A 21,932-nucleotide genomic window follows, 5' to 3' on the forward strand; every position below is an offset into this window, starting at 1 on the left:
GCCGGCTTCCCGGCCCGCTCCTTAGCAACCAGCTATATACAGTGAATGTGAATAAAAAAACTCATATCGCGGAAATAACGCAGCACTTGCGTTTTGGATGCAGGTCCATTGCAGTCTATTACATGCAAAACTCTGCATTTTGCAGGGGAAAAAGTCCCCGACCCTTTCCAAAAACGCAGAGGCACAAAAATGCATTGATGTGAACATGTTCCATAGGAAACCCTGCTAAAATAAAAATTCCCTGCATTTCTGCAAAATGCAAAAAGCACCAAAAAACACATTAGTGTGAATGAAGCCTCAATGCCTTCAGGGACCACTGTTGAGGCGCCCATACCCCAAAATTTGACAGCTACTGATCTAGATGTCATAGAGGTCATCACTCAACAGACCGACATGACCACAAAATACAAAATAACCAATTACAATTTATGACTGAAAGTGATCCTAAAATCCCTCATACAAAAGTCCTAATACTGGATTCTCAAATGTAAAGAATATTATTTTAGCATTCTGAATTCTGACACACAAAATGAAAATGTAAAAAAAAAAAAATAGATCTGAACTAAAATCTAACAAGCATTTTATGGTGCATCCAGCCAGCTCTGAAAACCAAGGATGTTACCAGGGACAGATATTTCCAAGGACAATTCCTCAAACACCTGGCTGTGCTTCAAAAACAGAGAGACAGCTGCAAACTACAGAGCCGGATGTATGAAAGTATCAGTACTGAGAACAGTTCTGTTATAATCAGAATCAGTAGGCTGCAGTGATATCACAACACTTCTTAGAATCACCATCGTGCATATTACTATCTGATTGTTCAGTCAACTTCAGATTAACCAAAACGATGCATTATGAGCATCAAGTATCATGACCATCTCTTCTAGAATGTCTGCAACTTCAGACATGGTCAGAAGCAACAGATATACTACAAGAGATGATCAGACTACAGACATACTAGAAGAGATGGTCAGAGACTGCAGATATACTAGAAGAGATGGTCAGAGACTGCAGATATACTAGAAGAGATGGTCAGAGACTGTAGACATATTAGAAGAGATGATCAGAGACTGCAGATATACTAGAAGAGAAGAAGAGATGGTCAGAGACTGCAAATATACTAGAAGAGAAGAAGAGATGGTCAGAGACTACAGACATACTAGAAGAGATAGTCAGAGACTACAGACACACTAGAAGAGATGGTCAGAGACTACAGACATACTAGAAGAGATGGTCAGAGACTACAGACATACTAGAAGAGATGGTCAGAGACTACAGACATACTAGAAGAGATGGTCAGAGACTACAGACATACTAGAAGAGATGGTCAGAGACTACAGACATACTAGAAGAGATGGTCAGAGACTACAGACATACTAGAAGAGATGGTCAGAGACTACAGACATACTAGAAGAGATGATCAGAGACTGCGGACATACTAGAAGAGATGGTCAGAGACTACAGACATACTAGAAGAGATGGTCAGAGACTACAGACATATTAGAAGAGATAGTCAGAGACTACAGACATACTAGAAGAGATGGTCAGAGACTACAGACATACTAGAAGAGATGATCAGAGACTGCAGATATACTAGAAGAGATGGTTAGGTGCCCCAGATGTGGGGGGGCTAATGGGGACCTTATACATTTGCTGTGGCGCTGCCTGAAACTGTTCAGATATTGGAATAAAGTAACACCATATCACCAATATATCGATCCACTGTTCCAATACATCCGGTTACATGCTTGTTGGGTGCGGTGGATGAGAAAACGCCCCCCCGGCCAAAATAGCAGTCTCTAGACTATTATATATTGCACGTAAGCAGATAGCTCGCCTATGGTTAACACCACATAGCCCAACAACGAAACAGTGGATCGAACAGGTCAATAACACTCTAATTAAAGAAATACTGACATATCAACATAGAAATGCGAGTAATAAGTTCTACAAAATCTGGCAGCCCTGGCTGGACACTCCAGGGTTGGCACCCACCCAGCTAGTCCTTGATAGACTACTCCAAATGTAAACGTCTGGCTCCATATGGGTAGTGATCATATACCTATACCGAGTCACAATAATACAAAGCCCTGAGTCTACCTTTTAAAAAATTAGGGTGTTTTTCTATAATTTTCTATCCTGGGGGTTAATCAGCAATATGGTTTGTTGTGACCTAACAGGGTCCGGTTGTGAGTGAAGGCATCAGTTAGTTCCACCTTCCCGTTGGAAGGAACATAGTTCATTAACAGCTCCTCTTTTGATTTAGAACTTTTAGTGTATCGTGTACATTGTTACCAACCTACTAGCAGTATTATATGGAACCAAAAGCATAAAAGGAACTAAATTGATAGAAGTACATTGGTAGAACTGTCATGACTAAGTTCCATGCTTTAAACCATCAACTGTATAAAATACTGTTGCTAATGTATATCCTACAAAATTTTTTACTATGTATCTGTATCCTATGTACATCTATTTTTTATGACACAATAAAATCTTTTCTGATTAAAAAAAAAAAAAGAAGAGATGGTCAGGGACTGCGGACATACTAGAAGAGACGGTCAGAGACTGTAAACATAGTAAAAGAGACTATCAGAGACTGCGGACATACTAGAAGAGATGATCAGACTACAAACATACTAGAAGAGATGGTCAGGGACTGCAAACATACTAGAAGAGATGATCAGAGACTGCGGACATACTAGAAGAGATGATCAGAGACTGCGGACATACTAGAAGAGATGATCAGAGACTGCGGACATACTAGAAGAGATGGTCAGAGAGTGCAAACATACTAGAAAAGATGGTCAGAGACTACAGACCTACTAGAAGAGATAGTCAGAGACTACAGACATACTAGAAGAGATGATCAGAGACTGCGGACATACTAGAAGAGATGGTCAGAGAGTGCAAACATACTAGAAGAGATGGTCAGAGACTACAGACCTACTAGAAGAGATAGTCAGAGACTACAGACATACTAGAAGAGATGATCAGAGACTGCGGACATACTAGAAGAGATGGTCAGAGAGTGCAAACATACTAGAAGAGATGGTCAGAGACTACAGACCTACTAGAAGAGATAGTCAGAGACTACAGACATACTAGAAGAGATGATCAGAGACTGCAAACATACTAGAAGAGACGATCAGAGACTGCGGACATACTAAAAGAGATGATCAGAGACTGCGGACATACTAAAAGAGATGATCAGAGACTGCAAACATACTAGAAGAGATGATCAGACTACAGACATACTAGAAGAGATGATCAGAGACTGCGGACATACTAGAAGAGACGGTCAGACAACAGACATACTAGAAGAGACGATCAGAGACTGCAGACATGCTAGAAGAGACGATCAGAGACTGCGGACATACTAGAAGAGATGATCAGAGACTGCGCACATACTAGAAGAGATGATCAGAGACTGCAAACATACTAGAAGAGATGATCAGACTACAGACATACTAGAAGAGACGATCAGAGACTGCAGACATACTAGAAGAGACGATCAGAGACTGCAGACATACTAGAAGAGACGGTCAGACAACAGACATACTAGAAGAGACGATCAGAGACTGCAGACATGCTAGAAGAGACGATCAGAGACTGCGGACATACTAGAAGAGATGGTCAGAGACTGCGGAACATACTAAAAGAGATCATCAGAGACTGCAAACATACTAGAAGAGATGATCAGACTACAGACATACTAGAAGAGACGATCAGAGACTGCAGACATACTAGAAGAGACGATCAGAGACTGCAGACATACTAGAAGAGACGATCAGAGACTGCGGACATACTAGAAGAGATGATCAGAGACTGCGCACATACTAGAAGAGATGATCAGAGACTGCGCACATACTAGAAGAGATGATCAGACTACAGACATACTAGAAGAGACGATCAGAGACTGCAGACATGCTAGAAGAGACGATCAGAGACTGCGGACATACTAGAAGAGATGATCAGAGACTGCGCACATACTAGAAGAGATGATCAGAGACTGCAAACATACTAGAAGAGATGATCAGAGACTGCGGAACATACTAAAAGAGATCATCAGAGACTGCAAACATACTAGAAGAGATGATCAGACTACAGACATACTAGAAGAGACGATCAGAGACTGCGGACATACTAGAAGAGACGATCAGAGACTGCGGACATACTAGAAGAGATGGTCAGAGACTGCGGAACATACTAAAAGAGATCATCAGAGACTGCAAACATACTAGAAGAGATGATCAGACTACAGACATACTAGAAGAGACGATCAGAGACTGCAGACATACTAGAAGAGACGATCAGAGACTGCGGACATACTAGAAGAGATGGTCAGAGACTGCGGAACATACTAAAAGAGATCATCAGAGACTGCAAACATACTAGAAGAGATGATCAGACTACAGACATACTAGAAGAGATGATCAGACTACAGACATACTAGAAGAGACGATCAGAGACTGCAGACATACTAGAAGAGACGATCAGAGACTGCAGACATACTAGAAGAGACGATCAGAGACTGCGGACATACTAGAAGAGATGATCAGAGACTGCGCACATACTAGAAGAGATGATCAGAGACTGCGCACATACTAGAAGAGATGATCAGACTACAGACATACTAGAAGAGACGATCAGAGACTGCGCACATACTAGAAGAGATGATCAGAGACTGCGCACATACTAGAAGAGATGATCAGAGACTGCGCACATACTAGAAGAGATGATCAGACTACAGACATACTAGAAGAGACGATCAGAGACTGCAGACATACTAGAAGAGACGATCAGAGACTGCAGACATACTAGAAGAGACGATCAGAGACTGCGGACATACTAGAAGAGATGGTCAGAGACTACAGACATACTAGAAGAGATGGTCAGACTACAGACATACTAGAAGAGACGATCAGAGACTGCGGACATACTAGAAGAGATGATCAGAGACTGCGCACATACTAGAAGAGATGATCAGAGACTGCAAACATACTAGAAGAGATGATCAGAGACTGCGGACATACTAAAAGAGATCATCAGAGACTGCAAACATACTAGAAGAGATGATCAGAGACTGCGGACATACTAGAAGAGATGGTCAAAGATCGCAAAAATACTAGAAGAGACAATCAGAGACTGCGGATATACTAGAAGAGACGATCAATCAGAGACTGCGGATATACTAGAAGAGACGATCAGAGACTGCGGATATACTAGAAGAGACGATCAGAGACTAAGGATATATTACCTAAGACTGCTAGAGATCACTTACATTACAGCCCCCTTTGCACAGCAGTTTTCTCACTCCCACATCTGGGGTCTACAAGGGCCACACAGCAATTACCAGGGCCACAGGTCGGGTCCCAGGGATCTAGTTCAGCCTTTCTTCCACCAGGGTTCTGTACAATCATACTGTATAATGTATGACCAGTCTAAAGGAGATTGTACAATCAGATTGTATGGTGTATGGCCCTCTTTAGCAGTGACATTCTCATACATAATCCTAGAAATAAATGTAACAATATCTCACCTGTGGCCCCAGTGTGATGTAGAGGACAAGTGTCATCCATAGAGCCGGAGGGGTCATGTTGTTGGGGGTGTGAGCTGCACACAGGGGGTCTTATCATCCTGGGTATTGAGGGCTCAGTGGGGTGTCAGTGTGGGCCCCACATAAAGTTGGATCCTGTCATCTCCTGTGGCCCCCCCACCTGTACTGTGTCTATGGGCTCCCGGTTTCCGGGTGTCAGGCGGATCTCCTCTACAATAACATTCATCCACCTGTATGTGTCCAGAGGGTTCCCCATTGCATCATTGCCAGAGAGGGGCCAATCAGCGGCGGCGCGTCATTCCGGCCGGCCAATCCGGGGGTGCAGGGGGCGTGTCCGGCTGTCACCCGGAACCGAGCGGTGTGTTGTTGGTGGACACGTGGAAGTCGGAGGATCAGGAAGGGAGAAGCGATGATCGATGTGATCAGATCCGCGATCAGATCCGCACAGAGCTCAGGCACTGCTGTCAGATCGGGGATTACACTGCAGGGCAATGGTGGATTGAAAGAGGAGGAAGTCATTTCTTTATATTCTTTTTCCCCCCACTAAGATCAGATTGTTCCTTTGTGTGTGTAGTACAGGGAAGAGTGGGTAGGTGGGGCGTTTGGCCCCTGGCCAATACCAATAATACACGTTGGACTGATGGACTCCAGTTTACTAATCAGACTTCTGTTAAAGTTCTTCCTTGCAGTGGTTTCTGTGGGGTGGGGTGGGGTGGGGTGGGGGACTATAAGAGCACTTCTACTTACCTGATCCTCCCCCAGCAGACAGTACTCCCCTATTCTACAGCATTGGACTGTCCCTTGGTGCTCTTACATCCAGTGCAGGGCTATGGTCCTTGCATCAGTGTTGATGATGGTGGGGGACCTTAGATGCTGGAGTGCAGGGGAGAAGAGCTTGTAGGGACTGGTCTGGCAGACCAGGTAAGAAAAAATGCTTTAATCATCCCCCCCAAGACATAAACAGTTAAAGGGTTAGTTCACCTTTACAGAAAAAAAATGTAAAGGTAAACTAACACCGGGCACCCTCCCCAAGCCCCGTTTGCTGCTGTACTTACCTCTGTGGTTCCTGAGCCATCAGCATCCCCGCAGCCGGTCCAGCAGTCCAGTAAAATCTCCCCTTTTCCGGGATGAACCAGGTCAATTTTGAATGGCCTATACCAGGGGTGGGCAACCTCTGCCTTCCAGCTGTGGTGAAACTACAAATCCCATCATGCCTGTGATTTGTCAGGGTCTTGCAATGTCTCATGGGACTTGTAGTTTCAAAACGGCTGGAGGGCCGAGGTTGTCTATGCCATCACAGTGCACCGATTTCATCCATTCTCAAAGTGAAGCGGGAATTGCAAATCCCTGAACCATCTGACTGGCTGCAGCAAAACTGACAGCTCAGCAACCCAGGGCAAATACAGCGGGGGCCAGGGGGGTGGGGAGGGTGTGTGGAGTTAGTTTGCCTTTACATAAAGGTGACCTAACCCATTAAAGAGGAACTTGAATCCCCTTGATGATGGCTCCCCTTCCCTCCACCAGTCCCACATTTTTGTTAGTCCGGCGCATGCTTATTGGTATCAGTGGGTGGGATAGTGCCCCCATCATTGGTGTCAGTGGGAGGCATGGTGCCCCATCATTGGTATCAGTGGGGGGGGAATAGTGCCCCATCATTGGTATCGGTGGGGGGGGGGAATAGTGCCCCATCATTGGTATCAGTGGGGGGGGGATAGTGCCTCATCATTGGTATCGGTGGGGGGGGGGGGGAATAGTGCCCCATCATTGGTATCAGTGGGAGGGGGATAGTGCCTCATCATTGGTATCGGGGGGGGGGGGGGGATAGTGCCTCATCATTGGTATCAGTGGGGGGGGATAGTGCCTCATCATTGGTATCAGTGGGGGGGGGGATAGTGCCCCATCACCCATAATTGGTATCAGTGGGGGGGTAGTGCCCCATCATTGGCTTCAGTAGGGGGAATAGTGTCCCATCATTGGTATCTGTGGAAGGAATAGTGCCCCATCATTGGTCTTAGTGGGGGGAATAGTGCCCAGTGGCCCATCATTGGTGTCAACTGACCGTGTGCTGCTTGGCATTTTGTTGGCAGCTCAGGATCCACATACAGCTTATAAGATAAAGTGGCATTATGCATGAGGTGAGGGATCGGGGGAACTTTGCTCTGCACGTTCGACATCATGCCGCTGAGGAAATGTAATTTATGGTGTGATTAGAACTGTATTGTAATGTGGTGTATTTATGTGCTGTGCCGCAGTACAGTGTGGAATGTACCCCAATTAAGTGCTTATTTTTTTAACTATAAAGTATGTAGTGTATGTATGTATGTGTGTTTATATATATATATATCTCTCTCTCTGACTAGTAACTAAACATTTCAGCACAAAAGCAGCAATATCGATGTGTGATCTTTGGTGAATGAGCGGTAACAGGATCTGTCAGAGCCGCTCCCTGTACAAGTCAAATAATAACCATGGACTAGAAAATCACATCCTGGTTGTAGAACACAATCTTTTGGCTTAAAGACTGCTTTTGTTCTTCATTAAATGGCTTACATTATAAATCGGCTGCATTTCTGTTCAAGTGGATTTCATGACATCAACAAAGGCGCCTGACTACATGGAGCTAATGGCTGATCTGCCTGTCATCCAGTCCTCGGTGCACTACAAGTCTTACCATGTATTGTATTTAACAGAAAACAGGACGATATGGTTAGAAGACCCTGTAAACCAAAATTATAAATTGGGGAAAAATGCCATTGTACGGGAAACACATCAAAATCACTTCATTGCACTGAAAAAGATCCATCGCTCTGCAGCATAGCACATTGCACTGGAAAACATTGCATTACACTTAAAGGGCTCCATTGCACTGCAGCATAACACATCTCACTGGAGGCACCGCCCACACACTGTATCCCACTGGAGGCACCGCCCACACACTGTATTCCACTGGAGGCACCGCCCACACACTGTATCCCACTGGAGGCACCGCCCACACACTGTATTCCACTGGAGGCACCGCCCACACACTGTATTCCACTGGAGGCACCGCCCACACACTGTATACCACTGGAGGCACCACCCACACACTGTATTACACTGGAAGCACCGCCCACACACTGTATTATACTGGAGGCACCGCCCACACACTGTATTACACTGGAGGCACCGCCCACACACTGTATTACACTGGAGGCACTGCCCATACACTGTATTACACTTGAGGCACCGCCTGCACCATATTACACTGGAAGCACCGCCCGCACCGTATTACACTGGAGGCACCGCCCGCACCGTATTACACTGGAGGCACCGTCCGCATCGTATTACACTGGAAGCACCACCCGCACCCAGGGCTGGACTGGGACAAAAATTTGGCCCTGGACTTCATCCAGACCGGCCCACTTTACTCCAAACACCTGGTGTTGGCGCTTCAATCTTCTCGGCACCATGGTTCATATGGTGTCAGGATGATTGAAGCGCATTATTTCTATTATTACATTGTAATATAACATGAAATAGTTCAACTCACCATAATGCAGAATCAGTGGGAGCCTTGAGTGTGTCACCTGCCACCTCACTTGCCACATCGCCTGCCACCAGATGCAGTGTTTCACTTGCCACGTCATTTGTCAGAAGAGGCAGCTTGTCATTTGCCACGTTGCCTGCCACCAGATGCAGTGTTTCACTTGCCACGGCACTTGTCAGCAGAAGCAGCTTGTCACTTGCCACATCGCCTGCCACCAGATGCTGCATGTCATTTGCCACGTTACCTGCCACCAGATGCATAATGTCACTTGCCACGTCACTTGTCAGCAGAGGCAGCTTGTCATTTGCCACGTTGCCTGCCACCAGATGCAGAATGTCATTTGCCACGTCACTTGTCAGCAGAGGCAGCTTGTCATTTGCCACGTCGCCTGCCACCAGGTGCCGCATGTCACTTGCCACGTTACCTGCCACCAGATGCAAAACGTCACTTGCCACATCACTTGTCAGCAGAGGCAGCTTGTCACTTGCCACGTCGCCTGCCACCAGATGCTGCATGTCACTTGCCACATTGCCTGCCACCAGGTGCTGCATGTCACTTGCCACCATCGCCTGCCACCAGATGCAGCGTGTCACTTGCCACGTCGCCTGCCACCAGATGCAGCGTGTCACTTGCCACGTCGCCTGCCACCAGGTGCTGCATGTCACTTGCCACCATTGCCTGCCACCAGATGCCACATGTCACTTGCCACGTTACCTGCCACCAGATGCAAAACGTCACTTGCCACGTCATTTGTCAGCAGAGGCAGCTTGTCACTTGCCATGTCGCCTGCCACCAGATGCCGCATATCACTTGCCCCGTCGCCTGTATCCTGCCAAGTCACTTGTCACCAGATGGCAGATGCAGTGCTACTACATGACTTGATGGGCACCTCCAACCCAGCTCTGTAACCCCCCCAACACACAACGTGACAGGGGAGGAGAGAGAGATACACAGCGCCAATTGTAGCATTAAAACAACTTGTATTCCACTTAAAGAACGTTACTGACAAAGGTAGTAGGGTGAAAGGCATTGAGACACTGTGATCTGAATTAGGAGCCGCCACCGGGAACCGAACGGGCCAGTAGATGCAGAGCATCGGTGTGTACTACTACTTCCGGGTAGCGGTGGAACGCATGATGGGGCGGACGTGATGTCATCATCCGGAAATGATGCAAGATGTGGGAGCTGACGCATCCTTCAGGCCATCATTCCTCCACCACCAGGAAGTAGTAGTACACACCGATGCGCTCTGCATCTACTGGCCCGATCGGTTCCCGGTGGCCGCTCCTAATTCAAATTGTTGACAAGCCTGGATTCTTGCCAGTGTTTCAATGCCTTTCACCCTACTTTGTCAGTAACGTTTTTTAAGTGGATTAAAAGTTGTTTTAATGCTACATTTGGCGCTATGTATCTCTCCTTCCCTGTCTCTGAAACTGGCCCACTGAGCCATCGGCCCACCGGGAATCTCCCGGTAGTCCCGATGGCCGGTCCATCCCTGCCCGCACCGTATTACACTGGAGGCATCGCCTGCACCATATTACACTGGAGGCACCGTCCGCACCGTATTACACTGGAGGCACGGCACACATTAGGCTTAATGTACACGGGACGTTTTAAAACCTCTCCTGAACTATTTAACTTGACAGATAACAACCTATGTTTAAAAACGTCTGTTTTGCTACGTTTACATGCTGTGTTTGCATTTAGAAGCTTTTTTTTTTTTTTTTTTTTTTCCAAATAGTCAAAAATGTATCTCCATTAAAAAAGCCTGTAAATGAAACGCAAGTTACCACATTTACAAGCTGTTGCAGGCATCTGGCGTTTTCATATGCCTCTGAACATCCGTCCTAAACTGAATCCCAACTGCTCCTAAATGTCCGTTTACTAGCAGCAGTGTACATGAGGCCTGAGGCTTCATGTACACGGGACGTTGTTCAACATCTCCTGAACGATTTAACTTGACAGCTAGAAACCGGTGTCTAAAAACGGCTGTTTAGCCACGTTTGCGTCTAGAAGCGTTTGTAAAAAAAGACAATTTTTTTTTTTTTTGGTTGGAATGAAAAACATCTGTAAACTGAACGTGAGTTACCGCGTTTAGCATCTGTAACAGGGATTTGGCGTTTCAAATGCCTCTCAACATCCATCTGGACCCATTTTTTTGCGTTCCAAAAAATGCTTCTAAACACAACTGCTTAGAAACAACCCTGTGTACATGTACTGATAAGATAACATAGAGGAGAGTTCAGGGGCAGCTGAAAAAAATGCCCAACTGCTCCTAAACGTCACATTTAGCAGCAGCAGTGTACATGAGGCCTAAATTGCACAGGAAGCAGCACCGCTAGGGCCGAAACAACTAATCGATTATGAAAATAGTTGTTAACTATTTTCATAGTCGGTCAGCTGATTAGTTGGCCTGCATACAGAATGCATTATTTGTTTACATATCTGAAAATACAATGCAGCACACATACAGCTCAGTACACCGTCCATATATGTCAGTAATTGCCTGAGAACTTATGAATGTGTGAGGAGCAATGTCTCGTGGGACATGTAGTCCTGGGCAGGAAGTGAGTGGTTCTAAAGGCAGAATTTTTTTTTACCTTACTATAGGGGCACTCTATACTATACTATTCAGCTTGCTATTGGGGCACTCTGGAGGCAGGAGGAGCCAGAAGTGTCGGAGGGGGACCCCAGAAGAGAAGAATCAGGGCTGCTCTGTGCAAAACCATTACACAGAGCAGGTAAGTATAACAGGTTTGTTTAACCACTTCCCGCCCGGCCTATAGCAGAATGACAGCCGGGCTGTGGTTCAGTTATCCTGACTGGGCGTCATATGACATTCTGCAGGATAGCAGCCGCCGCGTGCCCGTGGGAGCACACATCGCGGCGATCAATCTGACACACCGCTACACCGATCCTGGTAAAGAGCCTCTGACGGAGGCTCTTTACCACGTGATCAGCCATGTCCAATCACAGCTGATCATTGATGTAAACAGGAAGAGCCGTTGATCGGCTTTTCCTCACTCGCGTCTGATAGACACGAGTAGAGGAGAGCCGATCGGCGGCTCTCCTGACAGGGGGGGTCTGCACTGACTGTTTATCAGCGCAGCCCTCCCATGGTTGCCCAACCTGGACCACCAGGGAAGCACCTAACATGTGGATGGCCAGGTACATCCCCCATGGCCATCCACATGTGAAAATAAATGCCCAACATATGCCAATCAGTGCCCACTGACTGGGACCTCTATGGCACAATAAAAATCAGTGATGCCCAGCAATGCCACACATAAGTGTCATCAGTGCCCATCCGTGCCACATATCAGTGCCACTTCATCAGTGCCCGCCACTGAAGAATAAAACGTACCTATTTACAAAAATTTTTAACAGAAACAAAGAAACTTTTTTTTTCTAAATTTTCGTTCATTTTCTATTTGTTGAGCAAAAAATAAAATGCAGAGGTGATCAAATACCACGAAAAGCAAGCTCTATTTGTGGGAACAAAATTATAAAAAATGTGGGTACAGTGTAGCATGACCGCGCAATTGTCATTCAATTTGCGAAAGCGCTGAAAGCTGAAAATTGGCCTGGGCAGGAAGGTGTATAAGTGCCCTGTATTGAAGCGGTTAAAAAAAAAAATTACAAAGACTGAGCAGGGAAGATCAGCATCTGAACCCAGAGAAGGTGGAGGCTGATAGACTGGAGGTGATAGAAGGCATAACAATTACATTTAAAGTAAAAGTTTACCAGAAGCGTGCATTATATTTAAATTGCTCATATCCATGAAAAAAAAAAAAAAAAAAGGCTCAGCTTTTAGTATTGCTTTAATATAAAAGATTTCTATCTCCCTTCCACCCTTCATATAGCTTCATGTCTGACTCCTAGTTAAAATGCCCATATATCCTACTTCTCTCCTATATCCTACGTAGAATTTAAACTGGCAACAATATATCACGTGACGTAGAATTACACTGGTAGCAATACATCACACGTTAAATCACACTAGTAACATAATATCACACTGGTATCAATACATCACACCAGGGAAGGGTGTTGTGCTCAAAATACCATGTGACGTTGCACATCAGTCTGGTAATACAACATACAGTGGAACCTTGGTTAACGAGCGTTTTGAAAGACGAGCAATTTTTTTTAAAAAAATCTGACTCGGTTTGCGAGTGCTGTCTCGCAACACGAGCAGAATTCAAGCTAATGCGGTGTGCAGTACCGCATTTGGCCAGAGGTGCGGGGGGCGCCGGTGACACTCGGAATGGTTCGGAGCCGTTCAGAAATACTCAGAATCACTCAGAAATACTCAGTTTCGGAGCCTTTCCGCGTTCAGCCGAGCTGTCCCTGAGTATTTCCGAGGCTCTCCCGCGCCCCCACCTCTGGCCACATGCGGTATTGCATGCAATAGAAGTCAATGTGGAACGAATTATCTGATTTTTCCATGGACTTCTTTGGGGAAACTCGCTTTGATATACGAGTGCTTTGGATTACAAGCATTCTCCTGGAACGGATTGTGCTCGTAATCCAAGGTTCCACTGTATCAGGTCACCCACTCCTGTGCCATGCCACTTCTCTCTTTGGTAACTTGGGTATTAGGATGCAATAATAATAATAAGATCTGTACAGGGCCTAATGTACCCAAAGCTGTCTATGTCTCTATTCATCTCACCTAATCGAGGCAACTTCTACAACCAAATTCTAGAGCTACAACAATATGAAAACTTGCTCTCTAATAAAAGGTGGAAGTGTCTTGTGATTGTGTTGCAAGTATTTGCGCCGTACAACAATTTTGTCTTGTGTATGGTGCCCTTAAAAAAAAAAAAAAAAAAAAAAGCAACAGTCATTTTGTATTGGCTATAAAATGATTTATTTTCTTTTTTTCTTTTTTGTTAAATAATTAAGACATCTACAAGATTTACAAAACAGGATTGGTCAAAATATATCTGCAATGATTAAACACAGATTTCAAACTAAAACTGTATTGGGCAAAATATTTAACAGATTTATTGAGCAAAGTGACTAATACATTTCTAATCTGAGAATAAAAGATGGCACTTCCTCATTCACGATAAAATCATGTTGGGCCTTATTTATCAACATAGAACCTTTATTTGTCAATGTGCCAGAATGGAATTGTCAGTATTGTCCCAGGAAACGAATCGCATTCAAACTTCCATTCTCCAACTGCCGTTTTACAGTGCAGGACGGAATGTATAAGGTTGCCTATATTTTATTTAGTTCAGTGCTAAAAATGTGTTTATTTTCTTTATAGTCCGTATAATATATATATATATATATATATATATATATATATATATATATATATATATATATATATATTTATAAAAAAGCCTATGAATCGATCTTTATCAAAAACAGCCAGCAGATTGTGCCATCGAGTCAGTTGTCTATCACAGTTGCCAAGTCAATTTCCTTCTATGCTGTGAACAGTCTGTAATCTGATCTGCTATTCAGAACACAAACATGGATTCAAGGCATAATAACACCTTTTGTCAAAAAAAAAAAAAAAAAAAATTATAAATGCACATGCCTTAATAACCTTTAAAAAAAATAAAATGCAATTTTTTTTTAAAGTTTTTGCATTTCGCCCATTATCATTGTGTCACAGGTGCAATACACAGGTTCCTGCATGGTTGACGTCCCAGCTCCAGGCTGTATGGAGGCACGGACCTTCTGTTATGGGGCTACTGGAAGTACACCGAGTCCCTCTGCTATGGTTGCTGTGCTGGTCGAGCCACACACAGCCATATTAAAATCAAGTGGCAATAGGGCGCTCCAGGTAGATGCAACCCTCAATTCAGGTGAACGTGGGAGCAGTTTGGGGGAACACAACCATGTTACACCCAAATATGGGTGTAATATGAAACATGGTCCCAAAGAGGGACTATTCCTTTTTAAAATAGTTTTTCCTGTGCCTGCGTGGGTTTTCTCCGGGTACTCCGGTTTCCTCCCACACTTTAAAGACATGCTGGTAGGTTAAATGGCTCCAGTCTGAAGTGGCCCTAGTATGTATATAAATAAATGTGAGCCCTATAAAAGTACCTGTAATATTTGAGGCGAGAGTGAGTAAATGGTACAGCGCTCCCCTATAATAAATATATAGATTCCCTGTCAGAGCTGGGCTCAGCCCTTCCTTCTCTGAGCTGGTCGCTCAGCTGTCCGCTAATTGCCAGCTCCTATCTCTCCACAGTTACTCAGCTGTTGATGATATCCTGCTCATCAGTCCTGCCTACTTAAGCCATCCAGTCCAGAGGATCTCTGCCTTCACCTTAGTCAGCATCACAGAGACTATCTCCTGCATTCCTGTAAAAAAGACTTGCTTGGCTGACATCTCTTCTGGCTCCAGATCCTGCTTGCTCTTTTACTACGCTCATCTCTGGCTCCCTGACGTTTGGCTTGTCTGACTATCCGTTCCGGTTCCTGAACTCTGGCTATGTTTTTTGACTACATTTGTTCTATTTACTTTTATTATTAAAAAAGTGTGATTTAACTGTACTTCTGTCTCCATCTAATTTCATGGTTTCTGGCATTCCCACACTGAAAGCACACTATATATGAGGCCCTATATAGCACTTGAAACAAATACAATGTGTTGAACTCAAAATAAATAAATCATACAGACCAACAGCAGTAAATGCTATAAACCAAGACACAGCTGTGATACAAATAACAGTGATTTACACTTCCAGAGATGTTGTATATACATTTTTTTTAAAAAACATAATATGCAAAAGTCCAATATAATGAAAAAACTATTCCGTGTAAAATTCACATAATTCTCCAGTGCCCACCACCTTCTAAACTATGCGCTCACCTCCATTTATGACCTTCTGCAGGTCAACATGCGCCTTCCCCTTTAAGGGGTTTAAAAAACCTCCGGTGGGCGGATGGATCCTTGATTTGTATAACCGCTGTGTCCTGTGGTGTTTCTCAACTCCAGTCCTCAGGCTGGGTTCACACTGGTCCGACAAACGCTCCGACATTGGGAGCTCATGTCGCATGACGTGTGAAATTTAATGTTTCCCTATGGGAGCCGTCCTAACTGGTCCGACACAAGTCGTTCCGACTTTAGAAATGCTCCCTGTACTACTTTGGTCCGACTTTGATCCTACTTCAGTCTATTGACTATCATTGAAGTCGGATCAAAGTCGGATTGCCGTCTTGCATGATCCGACTTTGGCACGCGACTTGTGCTCAGATGTTCTTGAGGGGGAACTCCGCGCCAAATTTTAAATAAAAAACCGGCATGGGTTCCCCCTCCAAGAGCATACCAGGCCCTTGGGTCTGGTATGGACCTTGAGGGGAACCCCCTACGCCGATAAAAACGGCGTGGGGGTCCCCCCCAATCCATACCAGACCCTTATCCGAGCACGCAGCCCGGCCGGACAGGAATGGGGGTGGGGACGAGCGAGCGCCCCCCCCCCCCCTCCTGAGCCGTACCAGGCCGCATGCCCTCAACATGGGGGGTTGGTGCTTTGGGGGAGGGGGCGCGCTGCGGCCCCCCACCCCAAAGCACCTTGTCCCCATGTTGATGAGGACAAGGGCCTCTTCCCGACAACCCTGGCCGTTGGTTGTCGGGGTCTGCGGGCGGGGGGCTTATCGGAATCCGGGAGCCCCCTTTAATAAGGGAGCCCCCAGATCCCGGCCCCCCACCCTATGTGAATGAGTATGGGGTACAGCGTACCCCTACCCATTCACCTAGGAAAAAAGTGTCAATTTAAAAAAAAAACACTACACAGATTTTTAAAGCATTTTATTAGACAGCTCCGGGGGTCTTCTTCCGACTTCGGGGGTCTCTCCGGTTCTTCTCCACGCTCTCCGGATCTTCTGCCGGGCTCCTCCGCTCTCTTCTGCTCTTTTGCCGCTCTTTTGCTAAAGCGGAGGAGCCCGGTCTTCAATCTTCTGCCTTCTGCCTTCTGCCTTCTGCCCTCTTCTCCTGATGTTGACACGACGCTCTCTGGGGCTAGAATGCTCTCTGTGCGCTCTGCTCTGACTTATATAGGCGGTGACTCCGCCCCCTTATGCCGTCACAGTCCCTGGGCATGCTGGGACTGTGACGTTTTAGGGGGCGTGGTCATCACCCGATGACCACGCCCCCTAAAACGTCACAGTCCCAGCATGCCCAGGGACTGTGACGGCATAAGGGGGCGGGATCACCGCCTATATAAGTCAGAGCAGAGCGCACAGAGAGCATTCTAGCCCCAGAGAGCGTCGTGTCAACATCAGGAGAAGAGGGCAGAAGGCAGAAGGCAGAAGATTGAAGACCGAAGACCGGGCTCCTCCGCTTTAGCAAAAGAGCGGCAAAAGAGCAGAAGAGAGCGGAGGAGCCCGGCAGAAGATCCGGAGAGCGTGGAGAAGAACCGGAGAGACCCCCGAAGTCGGAAGAAGACCCCCGGAGCTGTCTAATAAAATGCTTTAAAAATCTGTGTAGTGTTTTTTTTTTAAATTGACACTTTTTTCCTAGGTGAATGGGTAGGGGTACGCTGTACCCCATACTCATTCACATAGGGTGGGGGGCCGGGATCTGGGGGCTCCCTTATTAAAGGGGGCTCCCGGATTCCGATAAGCCCCCCGCCCGCAGACCCCGACAACCAACGGCCAGGGTTGTCGGGAAGAGGCCCTTGTCCTCATCGACATGGGGACAAGGTGCTTTGGGGTGGGGGGGCCGCAGCGCGCCCCCCTCCCCCAAGGCACCACCCCCCATGTTGAGGGCATGCGGCCTGGTACGGTTCAGGAGGGGGGGGGGCGCTCGCTCGTCCCCACCCCCATTCCTGTCCGGCCGGGCTGCGTGCTCGGATAAGGGTCTGGTATGGATTGGGGGCGACCCCCCACGCCGTTTTTTCGGCGTAGGGGGTTCCCTTCAAGGTCCATACCAGACCCAAGGGCCTGGTATGCCTCTGGAGGGGGAACCCATGCCGGTTTTTTATTTAAAATTTGGCGCGGAGTTCCCCCCTAAAGATTCATACCAAACACAGTGCCGGCATTGGCGGGGATCCAAGTCGGATCCCCGTTCATTGAAAGTCGGACACATGCCGGCTTCATGTCGCAGGGCAAAGTCGGATCCAAAGTAGGACGGCTGTCGTGTCGCACCAGTGTGAACCCAGCCTCAAGGTCATGTTTTCGGGCTCTCCATTATTTTGCACAGGTGATTTGATCAGTTTCACTGCCTTAGTAATTACCACATCTGTTTCATCCTGAAAACATGACCTGTTGGGGTGCCTTGAAGACTGGAGTTGAGAAACACTGCCTTAACGTGATACTAAAGTCTCTTGTTTATTATTTTTAAAGAAAAAAAAATGTTCTACTTGCCCTGTGTAGTGGTTTTGCACAGAGCAGCCTGGATCCTGGTCTTCTTGGTACCCTCTTTGGTGCTCCTGGCCCCTCCCTCCTGTTGAGTGCCCTCCACAGCAAGCAACTTGCAATGGGGGGCACCCGAGCCACATCGCCCTGTGTCCATTCAGACACGGAGCCGCGGTCTGGCCCCGCCCCTCTCTCTCAACGCCAATGGTGCCTCTGCTGTCCCTCAGCCAATCAGGAGGGAGAGTCTCAGACGGCGGAGGCACTCATGTACATCGCTGGATAGAGATGGGGCTCAGGTAAGTAGGAGGGGGGGGACTGCTACACACAGAAGGTTTTATTATCTTAATGCATTAGGATAAAAAAAAACTTCTGCCTTTACAACCCCTTTAATGGTAGTACTCCTAAAGGAATCAGAAAACTGACATAGTGCTGAATCGTTTAAAAACACTTTAAACTAAAACAAATAAAAATTGACAACTCACATTTTTCAGTGCACTGGCTCTGGTGCACTCAGACAGCATGCATAGCACATTTAGGGTGTGCAGCCCCCTTAACCTACCTGGCGGTATGATTATTTCAGATTTTAGGTGCTGAAAGCGGTACAATTATTTTGCATGGAAATTTTGCGTTTTATATTGTAGGTCTGTAAATCTTAACAATAACACACTTAAATCTGTCCAAACCAGAGTCTAGTAGATATCCCGGGTATGATAAAGTTTGAAACACAAAAACATAAATTATAATATAATAAATAAAAATAAATAATTAAAAAAAAAAAAAAAATAGTAATAAAATAAATTTCCCCACAATTCACTATCGCTCAATTCTGCAAGTGTTCTAATTTACTATCGCTGTTGTCTAGATGGTCTAAAGCCACTTTTGACGTAAAGGGACACTTTTTGGTTGCTATGGACAATCTCCAGTTTCCAGGCAGAAAGAACAGTGTATATCATGTAAAACTGCATGCAGGGCATGGGCCAAAGCACTGGGGACAAAAGGGATGTGAAATCATTTCATACAGTACTGTAATCTGTAAGATTACAGTACTGTATGTGTTATGATTTTTACTTTTTTTTTAATTTGCCGCCAGGCTCCACCCCCGTGCGTCGCACCGCTCGCAGGGAACGGAGCCTGGCACGGAGAGGCTTCGGAGGAGGACGGAGCCCTCGGACACTGCGGGTGACATCGCAGGATCCCGGGGACAAGGTAAGTAACGCCGCCCCAGGATCCTGCAATGCGATCCCGAGTGTGGCTCGGGGTTACCGCTAATGGTACTGAATTTTAACCCTGAGCCACACTCGGGAATACCGCCAGGGAGGCTACGGATCTTGGATGTTGTAATGGCCACCAGCAAAAAGGGTACAAACTTCCCGTGTGTGCGTGCTGATGTCACTAGGCCCCGTCCCGATGCGCTTTGTCACGTGACTTTATCAAGGTGTATATACTCCTTGATAAAGTCACATGATGTGTGACAAAACTGGCAGGGCCTGGTGCTATCCATCTGCCTACAAGAGGTTCTTTAAGCCCCTTAAAGGGGAAGGCGCATGTTGACTTGCGGAAGGTCGTAAATGGAGCGCATAGTTTGGAAGGAAGCGTGCACTGGAGATTTTTGTTCATGGAGTAGATTCTTTGCTATATTGGAATTACATACAACATCTCTGGAAGTGTAAATCACTGGTATTTTGTATCACAGCGGTGTCTCGGTTTATGGCATTTACTGCTGTTGGTCTGTATGATTTATTTACCCAGCTCAGCACATTGTATTTGTTTCAAGTGATACATAGAGCAGGGCCCTCTGATTCCTCTTGTACCAAATTGTAATGTAACTGTAATGTCTGCCTTCATTTTGTTAAGTGCTGCGCAAACTGTTGGCGCTATATAAATCCTGTATAATAATATACATAGGGCCTCATATATAGTGTGCTTTGTGTGGGAATCTATATATTTATTATAGGGGAGTGCTGTACCATTTTTCTCACTGTTTGTCACTATTTTAACCATTAAGAACACTACCCGGTTCACAGCAGCAGACACCAACACAAATATTGGTCACATTTTATGTTTGTTATGGTTTTTTATTATTTCCTTTCCACAGGTGTGCACATAGTAACACAGGGGATCAGGCACTTACTTATTCGGTTAGAAACTGAGTTTGAGACAAAGAAATGAAAGTGATACTAAACGCACACTGTTTAATTTACATTGTCCCTTCTATTTCTCTATGTGGATGAGGACACTAATTAAAAAAAATATATGAATAAAAGTGCCCAAAAACCAATACAGTTTCCTCTGGCTGCAATGGAACTGGAGTCAGGGACAAGCGGGTATTTTTACGGGCACTTTTCTGCTGTTCACGAATATTTACGGCCAGCAGAAAATTGCCCTGTTTCTACAGACTATCTGTAAATCTACAGACAGTTGGCAACCCAAGTAAGTGGTAATGCAGGGTAGTAAGTGGCCTTGAATTGTGTTGCATTACCAAAAAAGGGTTATGTTAGGAAGCGTCAACAGCTCATTCTTTTTTTAATTGGCTGCCTTTAACATGGCATACATTAATGAACTGCAAGTAAATGGACCATACACATAGATACAATCGCCTAATTTCACTTCCATATTAAGTCTCTGTCTTGTATTAAAGTGTTACTAAACCCACAACAGTAAAATCAGTCTGTATATACAGTAAAGCATGCTTATTATACTCACTGTGGAATCTAAGGGGTTAATCCTCTTCATTGTGTAAAAAGGCCGTTTGATCCTGTCTTCTCTGATCCTCCCCTTCTTTTACTGTCCCCAATCCATCTGCTGATAGTACAGAGCCCTGATTGCACTCTGCACCTGCTCAGTTTAGTGTGTATTCCTAGAGGTTTTTTTTTGGGAGAGTGCATGTGATCAGCACAGGGCCAATCAGCACTGTCCAGACAGAGCGACAGGGGTCATGCAGTCTCATAGGGCAGTCAGAGGAGAATGAAAACTCCTCCTTCAAGCTTTAACCAGTGCTCAGCCAGACAGTGATAGAAGTCACAAGACTGCTATACAGTATATACTGCTGATGACAAAAGGTATTTAGCGGTTTATATTTACTAAACGATTTCATTTCCATGTTCTGTGTATTGTGTGAGACCAGATATAGTGAATGCAGAGTTCTGGGTTTAGTAACTCTTTAATGTTGTATTAATGTTTATTGTGCTTAGCTGCCATAATCTATCCTAGAATAGAAAATCCCCAAATGCTGTAGACATTACATACAGCTACTTGTCACATGAGTTTAAAGATACAAGCAAAGAGGTTCCATTATGGAAGCTATTCTAGAGGAAGGGGTAATAGCTATAGCAAGTAGATATTATGCCATTTGCTATTTATAATCACATAGATGCATTTTTTTTTTTTGCAGACCTATTAAGTGCAACACAAAACACCTTGAATCCTTAGGACTCTAAACTCACAGCTGATCCATAGGAAGGCTAAAAACATCAAAGTGTGGTCCAATAAGCTCTAACAGGGGAAAAAAAAAAAAAAAAA

General features: G+C 45.5%; 1 protein-coding gene across 1 annotated transcript in view; it reads right to left on the reverse strand.

Moving 5' to 3' along the window:
* Positions 1 to 5,840, reverse strand: part of ERN2 (endoplasmic reticulum to nucleus signaling 2) — a 105,344-nt gene extending 99,504 nt beyond the window's left edge. Inside the window, exon 1 of the mRNA XM_073636534.1 lies at positions 5,543 to 5,840. Coding sequence (XP_073492635.1) covers positions 5,543 to 5,599 — 57 coding nt within the window. The 5' untranslated portion in view covers positions 5,600 to 5,840. The remainder of the gene's footprint in view (positions 1 to 5,542) is intronic.
* Positions 5,841 to 21,932: the final 16,092 nt, after the last annotated feature.

Source organism: Aquarana catesbeiana, linkage group LG06, assembly GCF_042186555.1.
Source record: "Aquarana catesbeiana isolate 2022-GZ linkage group LG06, ASM4218655v1, whole genome shotgun sequence".
Classification (NCBI taxonomy): domain Eukaryota; kingdom Metazoa; phylum Chordata; class Amphibia; order Anura; family Ranidae; genus Aquarana; species Aquarana catesbeiana.